The sequence below is a fragment of the Notamacropus eugenii genome, chromosome 6 (genome assembly GCF_028372415.1).
Source record: "Notamacropus eugenii isolate mMacEug1 chromosome 6, mMacEug1.pri_v2, whole genome shotgun sequence".
Taxonomy (NCBI): domain Eukaryota; kingdom Metazoa; phylum Chordata; class Mammalia; order Diprotodontia; family Macropodidae; genus Notamacropus; species Notamacropus eugenii.
Genome location: NC_092877.1, coordinates 94,795,384 through 94,817,140, shown reverse-complemented (window position 1 = coordinate 94,817,140; position 21,757 = coordinate 94,795,384). Strand labels below are relative to the sequence as shown.

General features: G+C 34.2%; 1 protein-coding gene across 15 annotated transcripts in view; it reads right to left on the bottom strand.

The window, feature by feature from the left end:
* Positions 1-21,757, bottom strand: part of NSUN7 (NOP2/Sun RNA methyltransferase family member 7) — a 91,529-nt gene that overhangs the window by 28,577 nt on the left and 41,195 nt on the right. For all 15 annotated transcript variants that reach the window (XM_072620576.1, XM_072620577.1, XM_072620579.1 and 12 more), the window contains 3 exons: positions 15,921-16,064; positions 13,402-13,503; positions 2,612-2,732 (listed from right to left, as the gene is read on the bottom strand). In XM_072620576.1, coding sequence (XP_072476677.1) covers positions 2,612-2,732; positions 13,402-13,503; positions 15,921-16,064 — 367 coding nt within the window. The remainder of the gene's footprint in view (positions 1-2,611; positions 2,733-13,401; positions 13,504-15,920; positions 16,065-21,757) is intronic.

The window sequence follows — 21,757 nt, the reverse complement described above, 5'->3', positions numbered from 1 at the left end:
TACAAAACAAAACCAAAAGAATAAAAAAATAGAAGATAGTGTGAAATATCTCACTAGAAAAACAACTGACCTGGAAAATAGATCCAGGAGAGACAATTTAAAAATTATGGGACTACCTGAAAGCCCTGATCAAAAAAAGAGCCTAGGCATCACCTTTCATGAAATAATCAAGGAAAACTGCCCGGATACTCTAGAACCAGAGGGCAAAATAAATATTGAAAGAATCCACTGATCACCTCCTGAAAGAGATCCAAAAAGAGAAACTCCTAGGAACATTGTAGCCAAATTCCAGAGTTCCCAGGTCAAGGAGAAAATATTGCAAGCAACTGGAAAGAAACAATTTGAATATTGTGGAAATACAATCAGGATAACACAAGATCTAGTAGCTTCTACATTATGATATTTCAGAAATCAAAGGAACTGGGATTAAAACCAAGAATCACCTACCCAGCAAAACTGAATTTAATACTTCAGGGGAAAAAAATTGTCATTCAATGAAATAGAGGACTTTTAAGCATTCTCGATGAAAAGAACAGAGCTGAATAGAATATCTGAGTTTCATACACAAGAATCAAGAGAAGCATGAAAAGGTAAACAGGAAAGAGAAATCATAAGGGACTTACTAAAGTTGAACTGTTTACATTCTTACATGGAAAGATAATATTTGTAAATCTTGAAATTTTTTTTCAGTATTTGGGTGCTTGGAGGGATTATACACATGTATGTGTGTATGTATATATATGTATATATATACACACACACACAGAGCACAGGGTTAGCTGAATAGGAAGGGATGATACCTAAAAAATAAAATTAAGGGGTGAGAGAGGAATATATTGGAAGAAGAAAGGGAGAAATGGAATGGGGCAAATTATCTCTCTTAAAAGAGGCAAGAAAAAGCTTTTTCAATGGAGGAGAAAAGGGGGAGATGAGAGGGAAAAAGTGAACCTTACTCTCATCACATTTGGCTTAAGGAAGGAATAACATGCACAATCAATTTGGTATGAAAATCTATCTTACACTACATGAAAGTAGGGGAGAAGGGGATAAGTGGGGTAGGGGGATAATGGAAGGAGGGAGCAATTAGAAGTAAACACTTTTGGGGAGGGACAAGGTCAAAAGAGAGAATAGAATAAATGGGGGGCAGGATAGGATGGAGGGAAATATAGTTAGTCTCATACAACATGACAATTAAGGAAGTCATTTGCAAAACTACACATATATAGCCTATATTGAATTGCTTACCTTCTTAGTGGGGATGGGTGGGGAGGGAAGAAGGGAGAGAAGTTGGAACTCCAAGTTTAAGAAATGAATGCTGAGAATTGTTTTTGCATATAACTGGGAAATAAGAAATACAGGTAATGGGATATAGAAATCTATCTTGCCCTACAAGACAAGAGAGAAGATGGGGATAAGGGAAGGGAGGGCAGATTGAGGGAAGGGGTAATCAGAATGTATGGCATTTTGGGGTGGGGGGAGGGGAGAGATGGGGAGAAAATTTGGAACTCAAAATTTTGTGGAAATGAATGCATACAGGAACATTACAACTTAAAACAAGACAAAGCTTTGAAAGACTTAAGAACCCTGAAATAATGACCAGCAATTGATGAGGGCACAGGATACCCTTGTCTTCATAGCTTAGGTGATGTACTAGAGGTATAGAGTGAGAACTATGTGGGTTTTAAAGGAACAGAGCCCAATGTGTAGATTTTCTTTGCTTAACTGTGCTTATTTGTTACAGGGGAAGTGTTCAAAAAATTGCTGGGGGTGGGGAGAATTTGTTGGGAAGGGAACTGGAGAAAGAAATCCAAAAATAAGAAGAGAAGAAACCGAGAGTCATGGAAGCATTATTTAAAGACAGAGAAGAAAACAAAACTAAACTCAGAGGGAGAGAGTCATGCAGGACAACTCTGAAACTAACATGTTTGATTTATCATAGGCTTTTAAAAAAAGAAGTATTTCACAGATTCATGGTTTCAAATGCAATCTTCTTTTTCTGGTGTTCTTTTGTATATGGAAATTTTCATATTTGTGTGAGTTTTCAAGTTTGGTTCAAAAAAAGATTTTCAATGTTATATCTAATGAAAATTTCTGAAACATACATCCTAATAACTTCTACAATGCAAATGAAAGTTAAAGTTAAATTTAAAGGATCTTCTATCAGAACAACAAAAATCTATGCTACCTAATAATATGAGAGTAATATTTCTAAACTGGTAAAATAAGAAAAGTCCTAGAAGGAGGGGCATGGTAGAGCCAGCTCTAACAGGTTCTTGAGAGACAAGTGTTAAATTTTTAATGTAAATATTTATACCTTGAAAATTAGCAAATATGACAAATCAGATCTTGATTTATTGTTCTATTAATTGTCTAAACTTTTAAAAGTAATGGAGAAAATGTTAATAATGCCAATTAAATTTAAAAGTGTGTAAGAGTTGATTGTTAAACATTTACTAACACAGTCTTCCCTAGAAGGTACAGGTTTTAGGTATACTATTTAGACATATTGAAGTCTAACAGAAGGTTCCAAGATGTCTTATACAATTTACTATAAAAATCAGATTTTTACATTGTGCAGGTAGATTAGGAGAATCCTTTTTTTTTTCCTTACCTATAAGGTTGTACTTTATTATTCCCTTCAACTCCAAGTTCCAGTGCTTTTTTAACAACAACTTCATTTTCTTCTGGATAAACTGAACATGTGCAGTAAACAATTGCTTGTGCTTTGTTAACTGTATTTAATGGAAAAAATGCAATCACTGTTCATGTTAACAATCCTCTACAAATCTGGTACAATTCAACTTCATTTCCTATATCATCCAGAATGGTAACATTATCCTTAATATCCTTTGCGCATAAAGATAACTGTTGGTGTACTACTAAGTTTAATTCAACAAACATATTTTAAAGTACCCATTAAATATAATCAATCAGAAAGTATTTCTTAACTAACTTCTTTATATAATGTACTACAGCAGAAATAGAGAGTGAAAAAACAAAAACAAAACAACCCCTACCTTCAAAGAACTTACATTCTTTCAAAGGACATAACATACAAAGAAAGTTAAATGCAAATGTATACAAATTAATTTGGAGGAACACTAGCAGCTCAAGAGATCAGGAAAGTCTTCATATAAGCATAGAACTGGAACGTGCATAACTGAACCTACAGGAACTAATAAAGTCACTCGGGACATGGTGTATAGTAAGAAAGCATGATGCTTCGTACTGAGGACACAATGATGAAAAACAACAAAGTCCCCAAGGAGTTTACAATTTAGTAGCAAGTTTGAGACAAGCACTAAACTATAATACAAGTATATAAGAAGGTTCAGAAGAACATGAGAGATTCTAAGAGAAGTAGAATGAGGAAAGCCTTCAAGGAGAAAGTGGCACTTGATCTAGGCCTAATTAACTGAATAGGAATTCAAATGTTTTTCTAATTGTGGCAGTAGTGATGTATCTGAGATGAGCCATATGTACAATCTTATCTTGCCTGATGCCCCTTAGTACCAACATGCATTTTTTGAAAGTATTTAATATAATAAAAATATAAACAAATATGGATGAACAAAATGAAGAATCAAATCCAAAATAAAATCAGAATCTCTAATCTAATCTCATTTTAAGGTAAGAAAATATGAACATAAAATAATAACAACAATCTACTCTATGACTTTCTCCTGTTTTTTCATAATGTTTGGTTGCTCTATTTTTTGCATAATCATAATCAATGTGCATGATATAAATTTACCTTTAGGTAAAACTCTAGCTGCATTGCATAAACTTTGATAGTTTTTTGCTGCATTATTTTTGAGGTAACCTGTAAATTTTATAATTTCTTCTTTAACCCAGGTATTGTTCAATAAATTGGGTTTTAAACTCTATGCAGACATCTCTCGGGACAGGTTACTATATTTACTTTTATCTTTGCTGTAATGATCAATAAACATAGTATTTATAGTTATGTATAATTCTGTTTCTCTATGACAAAAAGATAAAAAGTCCATTCCATATGGACTTGAAATGAACTTTCCTTCCTTTTTACATTAAATTATCTGTATATATATATATATATATATATATATATATATATTAAATCCACTCTCTTCAATATTCTCTTTATGCCTACAAGTTCTTACTTTTCTTTTTCTGTCATTTATGATAGTCTGATAGTAAGGAATTAAAATATGTCCTACATATGCACATATATATGAATATATATAAGTTATTCTATTTCATCTTGTAAGAACATAAGCTTTTCTTTTATAAATTCACCTGATATTTTATTTCATGCATACATGCTAGTAATTAATATGCTTTCATTTTCAATGACACCTTTATACATAACATAATATCTTTAACCATCTCCTCAGTGCTTCTGTCTTTTAATTTAACTCTGGTAGATAATAGAAGAGTAGCTGAGTGGTACAGTGGATTAAGCACTGAGCCTAGAGTCAAGAAGACCTAAGTTCATATATGGACTCAGACACTTAGCAGCTGTGGGACCCTGGTAAAATCACTTAACTCTGTCTCAGTTTCCTCATCTGTAAAATAAGCTGAAGAATGAAATGGCAAATCACTCCAGTATCTTTGCCAAGAAAACTCCAAGACTGAAAGTGACTAAACAGCAATATAACAGAAATGCAACTACAGATTTTCTTGAACTAGCCGTAGCATGATTAATTTTAGCCTACCATGGTCATTTAAATTTGCATTGGATGAGTTTCATGCAGACCAGTGATTCTCAATCTGGAATCCAATGAACCTTAGAGGGTAGTGGAATCAAGCAAGGAGTTTCTGATTTCATAAGTAAATCTACAAACAAGCAAGCTTGCTTTCTGTAGGCAATGTCTCAAACTTACATGTATTGCTATTTTTCAAATGTACGTAAGTGCTGCTATTGATAAAATTTATACTTTCTTTAAGTGTCACTAAATTCACATTTGCCTTTTGTCATTACATATTTTCCTAACAGATAACAATTGCTATCATGTATGATATCCATAAGATATTTTTAATATTAAAAAAGTTGGTAACAAATGCTATAGAAATTTTTGTGTTTTTGTTTTAATATGGCTAATGTGAAAATCTGTTTTGCATGACTTCATATTTGTATTTCCTATCTCCTCAGTGGGTAGGGGAGGAGTTGGCTGGAAGAAAAGAATTTAGAACAAAAACAATTTTAAAAAATTGAATTATGTTTTTAAAAAGAAATTATTACAAAATTATTTTTCTTTTTATACTGGAGGTCTTGTCATTTACATTCCCTATTGCAAATGATATTCTAGACTTCTATCATTCCTTGTTAAACTGTTATTCAATTTCTAAATTGGAACATAAGCATTCTTATTTTATTCATTCTATTTGTAAGTCAAAGAACACTAAAGAGAATTAACAAATTTTATGTTAAAACTTGTATATCTTTAAAATGACACCATTCCACCTTTGTAAAAGTTCTTCACTTTATCTTCTCCCCTCACAATCCTCAAGGATCTGCACTTTTTTTTTTTATTTATAGCATTCTCTTAATTGGAAAAATCTAATTTGTTTTCTTTTTTTAATGTTATTCTCTTTTCAATCCCAATTATACAATTCAAAAATTTAACTAAGATAAGAGTAATAACATACAATCATTTTATACACTTTTACATTAAGATTTAATCACAGCTGAAAAGTATATATTGTTCTAAATACTTAACTCTTTAAGATCTCTCTATCTCAATTCTAAAAACTTTTGGGGAGTATGACTTTTTTTTTCCCTCCAGGAATTCTTTAAGCTTCTCTTGTTATTTAAATGTCCTTTAAAATGTACTTAAGTTTGCTAGTAAAAATGAGTGAAGGGAAAAGTCCCATGTTTTTTAATTTTATATGTTATTATATATTATATTTTATATATATTATTTTTAAATATATCATATTTAAAATATATTATATTTTATATGCTTTTTCAATTTTAGAGATAATTTTTCTTTGAGAAAAATCTTGTAATTTCCTGAGAGACATTTTTAAAAAAATCAATCAAAAGGCATGTGTATACCTAATATGTATGCCAAGCACTGAGGTAGGTGCTTTGAAATTAAAAGCCAAAAATAAAACAATCTCTGTACTCAATGAGTTTATATGTAAAACCTTTCTTTCCTTTTGGAAGTTGGGAATTTTTTCTTTTTTCCTTTTCAGAGTTTTGAACTCTGATGAATGATGTACAAATTTAACTTCTCTTTGTCAGGGGTTATATGGATTCTGTCTCTTTGAAGAATGTTGCTTGTTGTGGGGTTTTTTATGGTTTTCGTAAGTTTTATTACATAGTTTCCAAAAATAAAATAGATTCTTTCTTTAAAAAAAATTATTTGCATCTCTCTAATTTGCATTTGCATTAGAGAGATGCAAATCAAAACAACTCTGAGGTACCACATCACACCTATAAGATTGGCAAACATGACAGAACAAGAAAATGATAAATGCTGGAGAGGATGTGGGAGAGTTGGAACACTAATTCATTGTTGGTGGAGCTGCGAGCGCATCCAACCATTCTGGAGAGCAATTTGGAACTATGCCCAAAGGGCTACAAAAATGTGCATACCCTTTGACCCAGCAATATCGCTACTAGGACTATATCCCCAAGACATCATAAAAATGGGAAAGGGTCCCACATGTACAAAAATATTTATAGCAGCACTCTATGTAGTTGCCAAAAACTGGAAGTCAAGGGGATGTCCATCAATTGGGGAATGGCTGAATAAATTATGGTATATGAATGTAATGGAGTGCTACTGTGCCATAAGAAATGATGAACAAGAAGACTTCAGAGAGGCCTGGAAGGACTTATATGACCTGATGCTGAGTGAAAGGAGCAGAACCAGGAGAACTTTGTGCACAGCAACGACCACAGTGTGCGAGAGTTTTTTCTGGTAGACTTGGAATTTTGTAATAACGCAAAAACTTCTTATAAAAAAAAAAAAATCCCAAAGGTGGTTCTCAAGGCAAAATGCCTTCCACACTCAGAGAAAGAAATATGGAAGTCATTCACAAAATGTAGCAGATCATGTTTGTGTATGTGTATGTGTTTGCGTATCATGTTTTGATTTTTTATATGATTTCTTTCATTTATTTTAGTCTGACTACATAGCATGACTATAGTGAAAATATACTCAATAGGAAAGTATATGTAGAACCTATACAGAATTGTATGCAGTCGTGGGGAGGGAGGGGGGTAGTGGGGGGGTAGGTGTGGGGGGGATAAAATCTCAATTGTATGGCAGTGATTGTTAAACATTAAAAAATAATAATAATAAAAAATTATTTCTGGGATTCCACTAATTCTAAGGTTTTCCTTCCATCAAAGCCATCACTTTGAATCTTCCCAAACTATTTTCCCATTTAAGTTATATAAAACTTCTCTCAGCTATTATCTGTCATTTAGCTTCCACTGTGTTAATCATTTTGGTTATATCCACTAGTATTTCCAGAGTCACTTGCCTTTTTATTATGTGCTTTGCAGAGTTCTGTCACAATCTCACAAAATTTTAGCTACATTGCTTTTCTTTGAATTTTGTCCAAGCTTATATGTGTGTGTGTTTAGTTCCACTTCTAATTTTTCTGATTTTGAGATAATTTCAGTTCTTCCTTTACTTCCTTTGGTGCATCTGCTTCTACTTAGTCATATTTTACAGGGTTGGGTTTTATTTTGCTTTTATTTTTACTTTGTTTCTGATACTTTTTTAAAATAAATTGCTTCAACGTGCCTTTCTTCTGCTGTTTTGCCTTCTCTTACAAGAAGTACAATTTTTTGAGGTCCATGACCCTTAGCTTCTTACATAAACCTTCCAATACATTTTATTTAATATGAAACAAAATGCCAAGGGCATTCTCATACCCTTTGTGTACACGGAGGTTGAGAACTTTTGCTCTATAACTACTTTCATAACAAAGCTCTTTGTTTGCTCATCGTTTTACTGAATTCCATTTTCTTGTGAGAATTTCTATCAATTCTGTTTTGAACAATTCCATTGTTATCTTTGAGGGTGATCATAAAGAGACCAGCTCACTTACTCCATCTGCTTACTCCATCATCTTCCCTGAAGTCTCATACATACTTTCTATGTGGCTGTTTCAAGGATTAGGATGTTGTCTGTGCATTGAACATTTAAGTCTAACTGGATCATAAGAGAATCAAAACTCAACTTCATTAGCAACATACTGTATCAGCTAAGGTATGTAAAGATAGACCTCTGCATATAAATTAAAAAGTGACTATATCACATGAAATATTCAGTAATTAAAACAAGATTACTAAAAGCCTTTGTAGATGGCAGAATCTTAATAGACTCTGAGACACTATTCCCACCTGGAAATCCCAAGGCAGAGGATATAGGGCTTAAGTTTATAAATACGTAATGAGTTGTTGTTGTTGTTGTTCAGTCTTTCAGTCATGTCTGACTCTTCATGACCCCATGGACCATAACACACCAGGCCGTTCTATCCTTCACTACCTCCTAAAGTCTGTCCACGTTCATGTTTTTTTTTTTTGTTTCTGTGACACTATCTCATCTTCTGTCATCCCCTTTTCCTTTTTCCTTCAATCTTTCCCAATATCAGGGTCTTTTCTAATGTGTCCTATTTTCTCATTATGTGGCCAAAGTATTTAAGCTTCAGCTTTAGTATTTGACCTCCCAGTGAATGCTTTTTTAAGCACTGACTGATTTTATCTCACTGTCATTCAAGGTACTCTCAAGTTTTCCAGCACATTTTGAAAGCAGATTTTGCAGTGCTCAGTTTTCCTCATAGTCCAATTCTCACAACATATGGTGCTATTTGAAAAAAATGTAGCTTTAACTATATGGACCTTTTGCAGCAAGGTGATATCCCTGTGCTTTTTAGTAAATACTGTCCAGATTTGTCATAGCTTTCCTCCCAAGAAACAAGCACCTTTTAATTTCATGGCTGCAGTTGCTGTCTGCTGTGATCTTTGAGTCCAAGAATATAAAATCTGACACTGCTTCCATTTTTTTTCCCTCTATTTGCCAGGAAGCAATGGGACCAGTTGCTAAGATCTCAGGGGTTTTTTTTAATGTTAAGTTTCAAGCTAGATTTTTAACTCTCTACTTTCACCTTCATCAAGAGACTTCTTAATTCTTCTTCACTTTGTGTTATCAGAGTGGGATACCTAAAATTGTTGATATTTTTCCTGGCAACATTAATTCTGGTTTTTGATTCATCCAGTCTGGCCTTTCATATGAGGTACTCTGCATATAAGTTAAATAAATAAGGTGACAATATATAGCCTTGTTGTACTCCTTTTCCAATCTTACATCAATCAGCTGTCCCATGTTCAGTTCTAACTGTTCCTTCTTGGCCACAGATGGGTTTTATATAATGTAGTGAATGTTAGTAATTTGGTCTCTAGTTTTTCTGTCTCTTGAAAAACCAGCCTATTCTTCTGGTCGTTCTTGATTCACCTATTGCTAAAGCCTAACTTGCAGAATCTTAAACATAACCTTTCTGGAAAGTTAAATGAGCACAGATATGTGGTAATCTGAACATTCTTTGACATTGCCCTTCTTTAGGACTGGGATTTAAACTGATTTTTTCCAATCCACTGACCACTACTGAGTTTTCCAAATTTCCTGGAATACTGAGTGCAGCACTTCAAGAGCATCATCTTTAGGACTGACTGTGTAGAATCTCTCCACTTTTGGCTTCAAAGTATATGATAATGATTCCAATACTGATTCCAATATCGATGTCCATGTGTAGAGTCAACCAGCGAGTTCTCTTGGCCAACTCTCTTCCAATCTCCTGTGATGAATGTGGCATCTCTTTTGGTGTTATTCCTAGATGTTGCAGAGCTTCATAGGACTGATTAACGTGGCCTCTTCAGCATCAGTGGTTGGAGCACAGACTTGTATTACTGTGATGTTGAACAGCATGCCTTGGAGTCAAACAGATATCATTCTGTCATTTTTGAGATTTTACCCCAGGACTGATTTTCTCACCCTTTTATTGACCATGAGGAATCCTCCATTTCTTCTAAAGGATTCTTGCCCACAATTGTATATGTAATAATCACCTGAATTATTATGTATGTAATGATCACCTGAATTGAATTCACCCATTCTTGTCCATTTGAGATTCCTGATACCCAAGATGCTGATGTTTAGACTTTCCATCTCCTGTCTGACCACCCCCAGCTTATCTTGGTTCACAGATATTACATTCCAGGTTTCTATGCCATACCAATCTTTGTAGCATTGGACTTTCCTTCTGTCATCAGACACATTCGCAGCTGAGCTTCCTCTCCACTCTGACCCACTCACTTCATTAGTAGTGGAACTACTTGTAGTTGTCCTCCACTCTTCCCCAGTAATGTGCTGGACACTTTCTAACCTGAAAGGGCTCATCTTCCAATGTCATATATTTTATCATTTTAATACTGTCCATGGGATTTTATTGGCAAAAATACTGGAGTGGTTTGACATTTCCTTCTCACTCAATGGATCACCTTCTGTCAGAATTCTCTACTATGACCTGCCCATCTTTGGTAACCCTGCACAGCACAGCTCATAGCTTAATTAAGCTAAGCAACTCCCTCTGTCACGACAAGGCAGTGATGGGGGGAGGGGTACATAATGAGTAAAAAGGGTAAATGGGCATATCTCTATTTTCATCTTTTTTGTACCAACCAAGTTTAAACTTGTCACTTTTAACCACATTTTTAGGGATAAGGCAAGAAAGAGTCCAATTTAAAAATCTTAACTTAAGAGGGGCAGCTAGGTGACACAGTGGATAAAAGCACTGGCCCTGGAGTCAGGAGAACCTGAGTTCAAATCCAGCCCCAGACTCCTATCAGCTGAGTGACCCTGGGCAAGTCACTTAACCCCAATTGTCTCTGCAAAAAAACTTACCTAGAAAACTATTATACCAGCTATAATACTTTACTCCAAAATATACCACCTTTACCACTTTACGATCCAATTCAAGCCCACCTCTTCAAAACAGTCTTCCTTGGTAACCTCAGCTCCCTTCTCTCAACTCCTAAAATACTGCAATATTTCTGACACTGATACGTCATACTTTGTTATTTAACTGTTTCATGTACTCCACATGTGTCATTTCCCCAAATATATTACAAATTTAGAAACTATGTATTTCTTTTTTTATTCTCCAGAGTACTAGGAACATAAGAAATAATAAATGCTTGCTGCACTGAACATCATGTCTCTTCTGATACTAGCAGTATATCACAAACCACTGATAGACTTATTTATGGTGACCTACTTGCACAATGGTCTTACAACTGCTATTGCTTAACAGCATTTAAAGCAAGAAGCACACAAACTAAACAGCCTAAGCCATTTGCTACTGAAAATAAGAGCAACCCCTGTTAGTCAAGACTGCAAGCTGCCAGACCACTCACACAATTCCCGACCTTTTGCCACTGTCTTAGGGATAATCTAGCTACTGCCTCATGATTCCATAAGAGACTCAAAAAAAAAATAAAGGCATTATGCTAAATTTGTGATTGACCACTATATTGACTTCACTGATTAATAGCTTATTTAGAAAGCTTTATAATGCTTAATATATAACTATGTTGTTTATGACTGATTAAATACCATGTTTGTAATTATTAAAGCTGGGAATCAGACCCTTTATTAGAAACAAAACCCCTATTATAATATTATAATATTGCTTCTATGGAATATGAGATTCAACCTGAAAAAGGGTCATGCTGCTCTTAAGGAACTCATACTCTAATGGGATTAACACAGGAGATTTCAGCTGCAAGTCAGCATATAATATGGGTCAGCATATCATATCAAAAACTGTCTTGCTGTAATTAGTGAGGTCAGAGATAAATTAAAGTTGCAAAATTCAGTTCAATTTATTTAATTTTAGTACCAAAGAAAAGCTATCATTAGAATAGCCAAATAGCTGAAATTCATATAATTTTTCAAAAATATCAGTTCTGATATTCCTCAGCTCTGGAAGAGTTTAGTTAAGTATAAGATAAAGGGATTGGGACTGTTCCTGTGATTTCACTGGTGAGGAAATGCCCTCTACTAATGCACGTCAATTAGTACCTTCTCTGTCACAGTCTTAGAATGTTGCCTAGCAGTGGTGTCAACCTCAAATAGAAACAGAAGCCAGCCCCTACACACGGACTTAGAAAATCACAAATCAACATTCTTTATCTTGTACTGTATTTTTATTTACTTTGTTAAACACTCCCCAAAAACATTTTAATCTGGTTTAGGATGCACTTGGGCCTAGAGCACTGAGAGGCTTAATAACTTAGGCAGTGTCATACAGCTAGGAACTGTCAGAGGCCGGACTTGAACCCAGGTCTTATTGTTTTCAAGAATGTTAACTCTCTATCCACTACAGATACTAGTTCTCTTATTAGTAATGTATCATAAATCTTTAATTGGCCTATTAAAGGAATAAATTAGTCTTTAGAAAATATTTAGTATTTTGGTATATATCTTAAATCTCAAGTTTGAAAACTTATCTATAATTTGATTTTAAACCTGTTATTCATTCTCCCTACCTACTCTTTGATAAATGGTAGCAAATGAGAACAAATGTATGATCAGCTAATGGTTTCATTCAAATCTAGAAGTTAATAATTAATTAGATTAGGAAGTTAAACTCAAAGACTAAAATTCTAAAAATAAAATGATTTGGTGATGGATAGTAGAGTTAGAACTTTTTACTGCTCACCAAAACTGTATTTATATGGAAATTACTCTTACAGTAGCCTCAATCCTGTTAAAGATAGCTCTAAACCTAGAAGGAAGCAAAAACAAGGGATATAAGCAAACAAAATAGTTGTCTAAATTTCCCTACACTGAACCATGTACTTTATTACTTAGGCTCACACTTAGGATCTTGATGTATTATTTAATATGATTATTTTAGAGCACTTGTTTATTTTAACAAACTGAGCTTCCTAGAAGATTTGAAGTAGCAAACTAGACAAAGGATAGAGTAGAGAAAACAGGTTTGTTTGTTTTTTTAAGAAATCGGCATAAAACCACCAGAAGAAACAAGAGCTTATAGCAAACAGAATAGTTATTACTATATAATACAAAAATTGATGAAGAATCCTTAGTCACCAAGAAGAGACAAATTTCTGTCAAATATCATGTTTAAAAAGTTAGATTTTTATATATACATTGACATATGTAAGAATACATACAGCAATGTATATGGAGTTACATTTTATAGAACTTTTTATCAAAATGATTAGATATAAAATTTGACATTTAAAGAGATAAGTTCAAAAGTTAGGAAAATTCATTTATGTAGAATGTCTTAATGATATGGATGAGGTATTAGGTATAAAGTAATGAGGTATATACTTGGGGCAGAACAAGACTGAGATGAAAGCTAACTTACACTGCATTGCATGTTTGAGTTGTTCATACTGCTGCTCAACAAGGACATTAAGTTTATCTTCTGCAATAGTGCCTTTAGAGTGATCTTTAAGCAATTCTGCATCTAAACAGGAAAAGGAAACAATGCATTTAATACATTTTAGATACTTACAGCATTTAATTATAATTATTTTTTCTACAAATTAAAGTGTTTTTTTCAGGTACAATATGTGTCCAAAGTTATAGTTCTTCTAATTCCCCAGTAAATAATCCTTTTCTTTGAGATTCTAAGAGATTATCCTAGGCAAACAACATAAAAATAGCTGATACATTTAACTAGTGCTTCACAAATCCCTTTTAAGTATGTTCCTTACAACAACTGTGTCATTGTTTCCATGTCATAGATGATGACCCTGAAGGTCAGAGAGGTGAAATGACCTGCTCTGAGTCCCCTGGGACTCCAGCCACCTTCTCAAACATGGAACACATCCTTGCTTTGTAATTGTAATATTGCCTGCCCTCCTCCTTCTGGAGGCATACTAACTTTCTCTGCACTGTTTCAGTATCCTAGCACAAACGAAAGAACGCTGGAGGTGGATTCTGGGGAATCAGCTCTGATACTTACTGCTGGTGTGACCTTGGGTATTTATTTAATCAATCAACGATCACTTTTCCTTCCCAAAAGTCAATTTTTCATCTATGCTATTTCCTACCCACATTCTAATCACAACTATCAACAAAAAATTAGACATTTTCCTTTAACTATTTCATCTACTGCCTCAATTACATTCCTAAATAATATAAAATTTTCATCAATGGATAGCTTCAAGTAATTAAAACAGAATTTTCCCAACAATCCTGTAGATCTATTAACTTTACATAGGTACCAAAGGAACACACGGGATGTCCATCAGTTACCTTTTGCTCTTGCTGAACAACTTACCCCATTCCTTTTCTAGTCATATGTTCTTGTTATTGTCATTTTTCTGTTATGTCCAATTCTTTGCAACCCCATTTGGGGCTTTCTTGGCAAAGATACTGGAGTAGTTTGCCATCTCCTTTTCCAGATCATTTTAAAGATGAGAGGAACTAAGACAAACAGTTTCCAAGGTCACACAGCTAAAAAGTGTCTGAGGCTAGATCTGAACTCGTGAAGATGAGTCTTTCTGATTCTAAGCCCAGCGCTCTATCCATTACACCAACTTAACTGCCCTATAATTCCAATCACATATTTCTCTGATAATATATTTTAATCCATGTATTGTCACTTACCTTTCAGTGACCTGTTTCTTTAATTTTGGGGGGACTGTCCAAACCTCATAGTTATATAGTATCTAAGTTAAATGTGCCTTGAAAAGACCAGTTCTATGGGGGTTTTTTTCCAATGGAATTATCATAATCTGAATTACATATATTCTTTATCCATTTCCTTGTTTTTTTCCTTTGTGGATAATTAGACCAAATTATTTTGAGTGATTATGGATCTCATTTAAGAGGCTCTGCAGTATTTTGGGATTTGATGAAGTTATTACAATACCATTAGCAAATATGAACATCTGAAGGACCTCATCTCTCTAGGGAATCCATTCTTCATTTGAACTCTGTTCTTAGTCTTCTTCATAACAATGGCAAATATATATATCTTCCCTGATTTATGCCTGACTTAATAATCACTAGGTTATGTAACAAAAGTATTTATACTTTTATATCTCTCAAGGAATCTTATAAAATCTTAAGATATACATAAGAGATACTTTATTGACAGAAACCCTTGAAAGTAAGATTTTGCTCCACCGAATTAAATTTCTTATAGTCAGCAAGAATAAGCACAGTAGAACTGTATTACATAGACCTTTCAATCAGTTTTGTGACTATGAAGATACGGTCTGTTGCAGAATATTCTTTTCAAAAGTCTGCAATATTCCTTTCTCATACCTTCATTAAAGATGACACTAAAATATACATATATATATGTGTATATGTATATATATATATATCTTGTAACGAATTTTTTTCCTAAATGCTTGGTACCCACTCCCTCATTTAAGTATCTTGAGAATTAATCACTTCAAGCCCTCACAATTGTGTCACTCCCAGCAAAGCTGTCCTCCAAGTATTCTTGGGAAAAAAAACTAGACTAGACCATTTATGCTGTATTTAGTGCTATTTCTACTTCCTCATGTAGCACATTAATGACTACATTAACTGCTAGTATATAGAAGCAGTGATTCCAGTGGATCTCTAATGGAGAAGAATTTGTTATCATAACCTGAAAGATCTTTTCCATTTTCCCCCTGTTTGCTGTCTTCTTGCCAGGATCATCCTTAAATTCTCTAAGGGTAATGTGGTTTAACTGAGTATCTAAACAAACTTCCAATAAAATTGCTTCTTTCCATTACTACTCATTATCTTATGAGACTATGAATTGTTTATAACTTTCTCTCACATAGCTCCCATAAGATGCAAGGGGAAAGTATAAGAAAGAGAACAAGCATTTTTAAGTGCCTACCATGTGCCAGGCATTACGCTAAAAACAATTACCTTCATTTTCATTTAAAATAAATTCTATTGGATTGCTAACACCCAGTCCAGAGCAACGAGGCAGAAGAAGAATAACTTTAACTTTCTGTAACCTTTGATCTTTTGCTTCAATGTCAGTAAAATTTTCATGTAGCAGCTCAATGTCTGACAGAAATAGAAAACATAAGAAAATGGTTATAATAGCATTACTAAAAGAGGTCTATTATCACTACTATTATTCAATATTGTAATTATAGTGATAAGAAAAAGTTGAAAAAATTAGAACAGGCAATGATGAAACAAAACTATCACTCTTTGCAGATGATATGATGATATACCTAAAGAACCCACTAAAAAACTAGTTGAAATAATTAACAACTTTGGCAAAGTTACAGGATATAAAAATAAACCCACACAAATCATCAGCATTTCTATATATCACGAACAAAGCCCAGCAGCAAGAGCTGGAGAAATTCCATTTAAAATAACTATAGATAATATAAAATTCCTGATAGTCTACAAGCCAAGACAAATTCAGGAACTATTTGAACTCAATTACAAAACACTTTTCACACAAATAAAGTCAGATCTAAATAATTGGAAAAATATCAATTGCTCATGGGTAGGCTAATCCAATACTGTAAAAATGACAATTTTACCAGTGACATACCAATCAAACTACCAAAAAATTATTTTATAGAACTAGAAAAAACAACAAAATTCATGTAAAAGAATAAAAGGTCAAAAATTAATGAAAAAAATATGAAGGTGACCCAGCTGTACCAGATCTTAAACTGTATTATAAAGCAGTAATCATCAAAACAATCTGGTACTGGCTAAGAAAGAGAGTTGTAGATCAATGAAATAGATTAGGTACACAATACAAAGTAGTAAATGCCCATAGTAATCTAATGTTTGAAAAACTCAAAGACCCAAGTTTTGGGGACAAGAACTCACTATTGGACAAAAACTTCAGGGAAAACTGAAAAAGAACATGGCAGAAACTAGGTATTGATCAATATATTATACCATATACTAAGATAAAGTCAAAATGGCTCCATGATTTAGACACAGAGGATGATACCATGAACAAATGAGTAGAGCAAGGAATACTGTACAAAAAGACTTTACAATTAAGTAAGGGAAGTAGAGGAAAAATTGGGAAGAGAAATGAGAGTGATGCAAGAAAATCACGAAAAATGAGGCAACAATTTGCTAAAGGAGACCCACCAAAATACTAAAGAAAATAACACCTTAAAAAACAGACTAGACCAAATGGCAAAAGAGGTCCAAAGAACCAATGAGGACAATGCCTTAAAAAATCAGAACTGACCAAATGGAAAAAGAAGTTCAAAAGATCACTGAAGAAAATAATTCCCTAAAAATCAGAATGAAGCAAATAGAAACTAATAGTTCTATGAGAAATCAAGAAATTAATTTTTTAGTCTAAGCATACATTCTATTTCTTTTTAAAAATTATTTTATTTGTTTTCAGTTTTCTACAATTCCATCTATCTTGGATTTTTTCCCTTCTTTCCCTGTTCTTCCCTCTTCCCTCCCCGAGATGGTGTGCAGTCTTATATAGGCTCTACACATACATTCTTATTAAATACATTTTCACCTTAGTCATGTTGCATAGAAGAATTAAAATGAATAGGAGAAACCATAAACCATAACATAACTAACACAAGAGAAAATGGTCTGCTTCATTCTGCAATCCAATTCCACAGTTCTTTCTCTAGATGTAGAAGGTGTTTTGTCTCAAGAGTCCACTGGGAATTCTTTAGGTCCTTGTATTGCTGTGAAGGACTAAGTCTACCAGAAAAATTCCTCATACACTGTGGTTGTTGCTGTGTACAAAGTTCTCCTGGTTCTGCTCCTTTCACTCAGCATCAGTTCATATAAATCCTTCCAGGCCTCTCTGAAGTCTTCCTGTTCATCATTTCTTATAGCACAATAGTATTCCATTATATTCATATACCACAACTTGTTCAGTCATTCCCCAATGGATGGGCATCCCCTTGACTTCCAGTTTTTGGTCACCACAAAGAGAGCTACTATAAATATTTTTGTACATGTGGGACCCTTTCCCATTTTTATGATCTCCTTGGGATACAGTCCTAGAAGTAATATTGCTGGGTCAAAGGGTATGTACATTTTTGTAGCCCTTTGGGCATAGTTCCAAATTGCTCTCCAGAATGGTTGGATTAGCTCACAGTTCCACCAACAATGAATTAGTGTTCCAACTCTCCCACGTCTTCTCCAGCATCTATCATCTTCCTGTTTTGTCATGTTAGCCAATCTGATGGGTGTGATGTGGCACTTCAGAGTTGTTTTGATTGTTATTTCTATAATCAATAGTGATTTAGAGCATTTAAGAAATTATTTTTTAAAAATCCAAAAGAGTGAAAAAATAGAAGACAATTTGAAATATATCATTGGAAAAACAAGTGACTTGGAAAATAGATCCAGGACAGATAATTTAAAAATCATTGGACTACCTGATGGCCATGATCAAAAAAAAAAAAAAGAACCTAGACATCATCTTTCAAGATATTATCAAGGAAAACTGCCTTGATATTCTAGAACCAGAGAGTAAAATAGAAATAGTGTAGGGGAAGAGGGGGGAGGTAAGAGGGAATGAGTGGAATGAGTGAACCTTACTCTCACTGGGATTGGCTTTAAGAGGAACATACACACTCAATTAGTTATGGAAATAATCTATCTTTATCTGTCTATCAATCTATCTTTCTTTATATCTATAATCTATCTAATCTATTTTATCTAATTTATCTTACCTTACAGGAAAGTAGGATGGAAGGGGATAATAGGGAGGGGTGATAGAATGGATGGCAGATTAGGGGAGGGAGAGTAATTAGAAGCAAACACTTTTGAGGAGGGACAGTGTGAAAGGAGAGAATAGTATAAATGGGGGACAGAATAGGATGAAAGGAAAAACAGTCTTTCACAACATGATTATTATGGAAGAGTTTTGCATGACTACACATGTATAACCTATATTAAATTGCTTTCCTTCTCAACAAGGGTGGGTGGGGAGAGAGAAAGGGTGAGATTTTGGAACTCAAAAGTTTTAAAAATGAATGTTTAGAATTGTTTTTACATGTAATTGGGAAATAAGATACACAGGCAATGGAGTATGGAAAGAAGGGGAAAGGAATAAAAGAAGTGGCGGAATTGGGGAGGGTGGAGGTGGTAGAAGGGAGGGCAGATTGGGGAAGGGTGGAGGAGAAAGAGAATAGAATAAACAGGGATGGGGGAATAAGATGGAGGGAATACAGTTAGCAATATTAACTGTGAAAAAATATTTTTGAACAAGTTTCTCTGATAAAGGTCTCATTTCTCTAAAATATAGAGAATTGTGTCATATTTATAAAAATAAGAGCCATCCCAATTGGATTGTGTTTATCCTTCATTGCCGAAGAAGACCATGCCACCAGAGAAATGATGGCATGACTTGCACTTGACTTTGTTTTGAGTGAGGGGGGGGCTGTGCAGGTCACCAGCCTCACTTCTCCTCCAGAGCCACCTGAATCCAGTGACCAGATATTCATCAGGATGACTGGAGATGACCAGGATGCACTGGGAGACCCTGAGCCCTTTAGGCCAAGGTCTTTGCAGGCATTCACTTAGGGTGAGGCAGCGCCCATTCATTGAATAGACCTGTTTAAGAAGTAGCCAGGGCATGGCCCCTTTAATAAGGTCAAGAAAAGAAAGACATCAGGCTGGGTGGGAAACAGCAAGTTACTATTGAGAATCACTCTCAAGCTGGGAGGGTCCAGAGGAACCCTTAGACAGGGCCCCAGTGGAGTCCTAATTTCAGAGTGCAGTAGGTTTAAGGTATTAGGACAGGACAGGACAGGACAGGACAGAGGGGAGGGACATGACTAATGTGAAAATATGGTTAATAAGAATGTATGTGTAGAACCCATATAAGATTGCATGCCTTCTCAGAGAGAGAGAGGGGGCTGGGAGGGGAAAAAATATAAGACTTATGGAAGTGATTGTTGAAAACTGAAAACAAATAAATTAATTTTAAAAACATTTAAAAAAAAAGAATGAAGGACAAACAACAACAAACACTACTACTAGGCATGTACCCCTAAAAAGACCAAAGAAAGAGGAAAATTATCCATACGTATAAAATCTTTGTAGTACTTTTTGTAATAAGAAAAAACTGGAAACTAATGGGATACCCACTTATTGGGGGGATGGCTAAACAGATATAGTGGCTTTTGAATATAATGGAATATTATTGTACCATAAGAAATGATGAATGGATAATTTCAGAGGAAACTAGGAAGATCTCTATGAACTAATACCAAATAAAGAGAGCAGAACTTGGAGAAAAACATATACAATGACAACATTACGAAGAAAACAAGTTTGAAAGACTAAAATCTCTAGTCAGAGCAATGATAAATCACAATTCCAAAGGACCAAAGATGAAGTACTCAACCCACCTACTGCCTGTGTAGTGATGGACTTAAAATGCAGGGGAAGATGTACATTTTTGGACACTGTCAATAAAGTGATTTGTTTTGTGTGACTATGCATATTTGTTATGAAGGTTTTCTTTTTCAATTTGCTAGAGAGAAGTGGGAGGGGAAGAAAAATGCTTACTAATTAGAATAATAAATTTAAAAATTTGCAGAAGTGGTTGGGAAGGAAAATAAATGCTTGTTATTAACGGAAAATAAAATAAAACAAAAATTCAAAAAAATCAAGTAACAGACACCATGAAAATTAGACTGAACCAGAAAGAAACCAATGACTTCATGAAAAAACGAGAAACACTAGAATAAAATTGGAACCGGAAAAAAGTACAAAATGTAAGGTAAGTAATTTCTAGAAAAAATAATTGACCTAGACAATAGGTCAAGGAGGGATAATCTAAGAATCATCTGAAAACCTTGACAATAAGAAGCCTAAATACCATGTTTCAATATCATTAATGAAAACTGCCCAGTCTTGCTACAACCCATTCAATATTCAGTAAGCCAAGTGAAAACAGAAAGAATGCTCCAGTTTCTTCCTGAAACAACAAAAGAAAACCTACCAAAACCACCACAGTCAAAATACAAAACTTCCAGGTCAAAGAAAAATATTACAAGCAGCCAGAAAAGAAAAAAATTCAAGCACTAAGGAGCCACAGTCAAGTTCACACAAGACCTCACAGCTACCACTATAGAAGAGAGTTTTGAATATGTTATTCTAGAAGTCAAGAAAATATTTACAAACAAGAAAAATATACCCAGCAAAATGAATTATAATCTTACAGAAGGAAAAATGAATGTCTAGTGATATATAAGACTTTCAAGCATTGCTGACAAAAAGACCAGACCTGAGTACTTATTTTGAAAAGCAAACACAAGAGTCAAGAAAATCAAAGGTACATGTGAACAAATAGAAGGGACTATGTAATAATTATGTTTACATTCTAGTAAAGAGAAAGAAGCAAGTATCTCCTCATAAGACACGTAAATAAGAAAGAGGGGATGGGAGCAATTTGGTTATATTTTGATGATCGTAGGAGAGAAGAAAAAAAGGAAGGAAAAAAAGGACATACCAGGGAAGAAAGAGAGAATATAAATATAAATGGCCCTTTCATTGACATGGTAAATATTAGCTACCAAAACTGAGAGCCACTATCATATATAATGGAGACTAACTAAAAGCCTGTCCAATAAAACCAGAGGTAAAGCAAGGATATCCATGATCACTCCTCTTATCTGACATAATGCATGCTAGGAATGATAGATATAGGTGACCTCCTCCCTAGATACTTTTTCCTCCCCTGACTTCTACAACATTGCACATTCTTACTATCTGTCTAAATC